A 4,244-nucleotide genomic window follows, 5' to 3' on the forward strand; every position below is an offset into this window, starting at 1 on the left:
AACACTAGGTATAGTTTTTTTTTAAAAAAGATTAATCAAAATAAAAACACAGAAATAGATAGATAACTACATAGGTAGTTTATCCAAATTTTTAAAAGAAACCAATAATTAACTCAATTGATGACTCCTTAAAAATTTAAAGTTTGAATCTTAATATCGAAAAATATATCATTTCTCTTTGAATTATTATACATCTTCATAAAAAAATCAGATATATCTTTTTCTAAAAAATAAATCATGAATTTATGGTAACATAAGCAAACAACAATTAACATGAGATAAATTATGAATAGGAAATTTGGGAAGTTGTTATCATAAACTATATTCAGTGTAACCTATAAATTAATAACTTTTCTAAAATAATGATTTTTCTCAATTCTTACTTGGGTCCAAGTTTTAATTTAATAATTTTGATAAATTAATATGATAATATTTTTTTGGAAGACTCTTATGTAAATTTATGGTCCCTTCAATATTATAAATTAATAATTCTATAAAATTACAAATATAACTAAGACAACTTAGTAAATATGATTCTATTGTTGTTTGCTCCTTCTTAAAATTTAAATCTAGCTAACATAAGCCACTAACCCTTTTCTCTCCCAGTTTTCTCTCTTAATTTTCTCTCCAGTAAGCCATTCATCTCTTTCTCTTTTCATCTTTTCATCTTTTCATCTTTGTTGATCGACGACGACACCAACTTTAATGGTGGTTGCCGATTGTCGATCTTATTTATTGTCGTTTTATTTTCTCACTCAATCAGAAAAAATCTCTAATAATTAATTTATTGATTAATTAATACCTCTTTAAACTAATAAAATTACATGGTCACAATATTATTAATTTATAAAAGTTTTACTGTACATGAGAACTTCTATGTTACATTCGAATAAAGTTTACATAAATTTTAATTCATTGTGTATATTCCTCTCAACCTAATCATATTTGTGGTAAAATCATTTAATTTACATATTATAATATTTTTAATTTATTATAAAAACTTATGAGCATATACTACCATGTACTAACATTATATTAATAAAAAATTACTATAAAAACTGATATAATTGATAAGTAGAAGTAAATATTCTTGATTTTAAATGTAAACATTAAATTCGGTAAAAGTTTCATGCATGAATGTCCACCAAATTAATTTTAATCTCTGTATAGAAATTCCACCTAATAATTAGTTAATTGTGTTCATTACTATGAAAATAGCATTAATTTAGAAGAAATTTATGGAAATAATAGTATTCATTTCCAAAGGCACTAAATCTGAACAAGTGCTTAGTCATGATTCTCAATCTTGTGTTTAAATGATGAAGTAACAACTTCACACTGGGATTTCTTTCCATAATTGCATGATATTACATAAATTAAGCCCTTAATGTATGCATATATAAAATCAATCTCAACATTTCACATAAAATCAAGAAATTTATAAGTTGGCAATGGTTACAATAGTTGAAGATCTTGGAGAACATTCAAGCATATCGGCAAAGATGGAAGGATTGGTTCCGAAACCGAGTACCGAAATTGAATCGAGTCATGACGTTTTGCTAGATTTGAAGCTCTCGAACCATGCCGGAAATGGTGACGATGGTGACACTAAGGCGCGACATGAATCTAAGATCGAATTTGATCTTTTCGCACCGAGGAGCCCTACTACTTCCCATGATGATGATCAGAAAAGCAAGGGTTTCTCGTGCAACTTTTGCAAGGGAGTTTTCTCCACATCTCAAGCCTTGGGGGGACACCAAAACGCTCACAAGCAAGAACGTGCGTTGGCAAAGAGGCGTCATCAAGGGCTCATCGAAGTGAACCCATCTTGCGATTTCAGTCCCCTAAACTTTGCCTATCATCCGTTTTCGACCTACTCTTCGAACCCTTTTCATGGATCTTTCAACAGATCATCCCTCGGGGTTCAGTTCAACTCGATGGTTCGTAAACCAATGCACCCATGGCCGTCATTGTCTCGACCATATCATCTCCCCCATGGTAATTGGTCTAGGCAACCACTAATGAGCTTTTCACAACCAAATTTAAGCTTTAACAATGGAGAGTTGCTTGGAATCTCAGGGCCTTCAACTAGTGCAAATCGCTCATTTGGTAAGAATTCTCAAGCGAATGTTGCTGCAAGTGCAAGCACATCTTTGGGAAATGGTAATAAATACAAGGATGGTTCTGGAATTGATTTATCCCTTAAGCTTTAATTGTGGTTTTATTGCTCATTTTATTTTACTTAATTCAGTTTATTGTTGTAATTGGGTGTGTTTACAGCTTAAACTTTTATGCCTTAAATAATTAAATGATTTGTGAAATCCAAAGTGGTATATTTCCGTATTAATTATTTTGCTTGATTATTGCATATTTATTAAATCTGTTCACGGTAATTTATTTTTCTTTCTTTTTGTTTAAGTTCAAAATTTTATATCATTATCTTATCATTAATATTAAGATATATTTTATTAGAAAATCATTGGTCGAATCTAGACCTGAAAAAATATATAAAACAGCAACTGAGCAAAACTTGTTGCATCATCCAACTGAGAAGTTTTCCCCCAGTGAAGGTTGACACATTTCCCCCCCAATTAATTTGTTGCTCTTGTAACTGAGCAAAACTTGTTGCATCATCCAACTGAGAAGTTTTTTGTAACATAGTTTAATTGTGTACTAGATCCTCCACTGTTTTTTTTACCGATAACCTGTTAAGGATCTCATGAAGCATAATCTGCTGCTCATCAAGAGAAGCTAAAATTAGATCAAAACACAACGAACCTGGAACAAAGAATCTTACGGGTCTTTCACATTGTCATCAAGTTGCTTGAGTTGTGTATCGTCGACCATTTCCGTCACGAGTCAATGAAAGCACCAATTTTGTGGATATAGAAAATAAGTGAAGTAATGGAATATATTGAAACCATCCAACTCAGTTGGTAGAGCATAAGGTTCTTAACCTTGAGGTCGTGGGATCGAGTCTCACGGAAGGCATTTCATAATTTGAAGGTCTCCCACGGAAGCTGCTCTCAACCTGGCGTTGGGGGCAGCCTACTATCTTACCTCCCCTATCCTATTACATATGAGAATAAGAGTCAGTTGATTTTTATTACAATTGAGAAAAGATGAGAGAAAAAGTAAAACACTGATTCAGATTTTTCATAACCAACATGTTATCCGCATTTCCTGCTTTATAGGCCTTGGTTTTGGTATTATGTCACAAGTCAAGGTTGACGTGGATGAAGCACAAAATCAACGCACATAATAAGCAAGGACGAACTAGGATGGAATTATGGGAGGAGTGAAGTTATTTATCTTTAAAACTAATAAGGTTCTAAAAGGCAATTAAATCACAAAAATAGAGGAATAGAACTTCATTAAACCAAAATATTTTAGAAAGATCATGACTTAATTTTAATTATTTCAAAACATTTAAAAGTTTAAAATGTAATTAAACTTTAAAAATTAGGGTGGACCATATCATTTTTCATCCCACGTAATTCCACCACTGATAATAAGAACCTTCCTGACTTGACGACTACTCTGAATTACTGGTGTCTAGCCTAAATTATTGTCGAATCCAATATAGTGTTGATCCATTAATTCGTAGTTGTATTACCAGTCGTAGCATTATGCAAATTAGAATTCAAAAGGTAATATGAAATGTTTGCTTTATGTGTTACTCTTTGATACGATTGTAGAAATAAATTTTAGCAATATGATCATATAATTATTTAAATGTTTTTGATATAGTCATTTATAGTTATAAAACAAGCGGTATAATTAATGTAATTAGCATTGACTAACGACAAGTTAAAAGTTTACATCAATTATATTACTTATAATTGATGTAATTGCCATTAACTGATGTTAAAAGTCTACATCAATTATATTGTTTGTTTTATAACGACAAATATTTATATTAAAACCAATTATATAGTTACATGATTCTATCACTAAAATTAAAATATGACCCTAAACCCTAAGCCTACTTTAAAATAATTATTTTTTGAAGGAAGGGAACGAGCCGTGTTGCCAAGTTTTGGAGTGACGTGGAAGCTCGTGGTAGGACCTTCGCATTCCTCCGATAATTCCCCATTTCACTTTAGCAAAAACATTGTGAATTACTGAAACTTTTCTCAACACGCGTTTGGTATTCGAGAAAGTGCCTACAACTCGAGAAAATTTTTGACCCCTTTCCCCTTTATTTATTTATTTTTAATTTTTTTTCCTTCGATAATAATTAA

General features: G+C 31.2%; 1 protein-coding gene across 1 annotated transcript; it reads left to right on the forward strand.

The window, feature by feature from the left end:
• Positions 1-1,451: 1,451 nt before the first annotated feature.
• LOC120174640 (zinc finger protein 3-like) lies at positions 1,452-2,213 on the forward strand. The gene has a single exon (XM_039181429.1). The coding sequence runs from the start codon at positions 1,452-1,454 to the stop codon at positions 2,211-2,213; it is 762 nt and encodes a 253-aa protein (XP_039037360.1).
• The last annotated feature ends 2,031 nt before the right edge of the window (positions 2,214-4,244 follow it).

The sequence above is a fragment of the Hibiscus syriacus genome, unplaced genomic scaffold (genome assembly GCF_006381635.1).
Source record: "Hibiscus syriacus cultivar Baekdansim isolate YM2019G1 unplaced genomic scaffold, ASM638163v2 tig00112114_pilon, whole genome shotgun sequence".
Taxonomy (NCBI): domain Eukaryota; kingdom Viridiplantae; phylum Streptophyta; class Magnoliopsida; order Malvales; family Malvaceae; genus Hibiscus; species Hibiscus syriacus.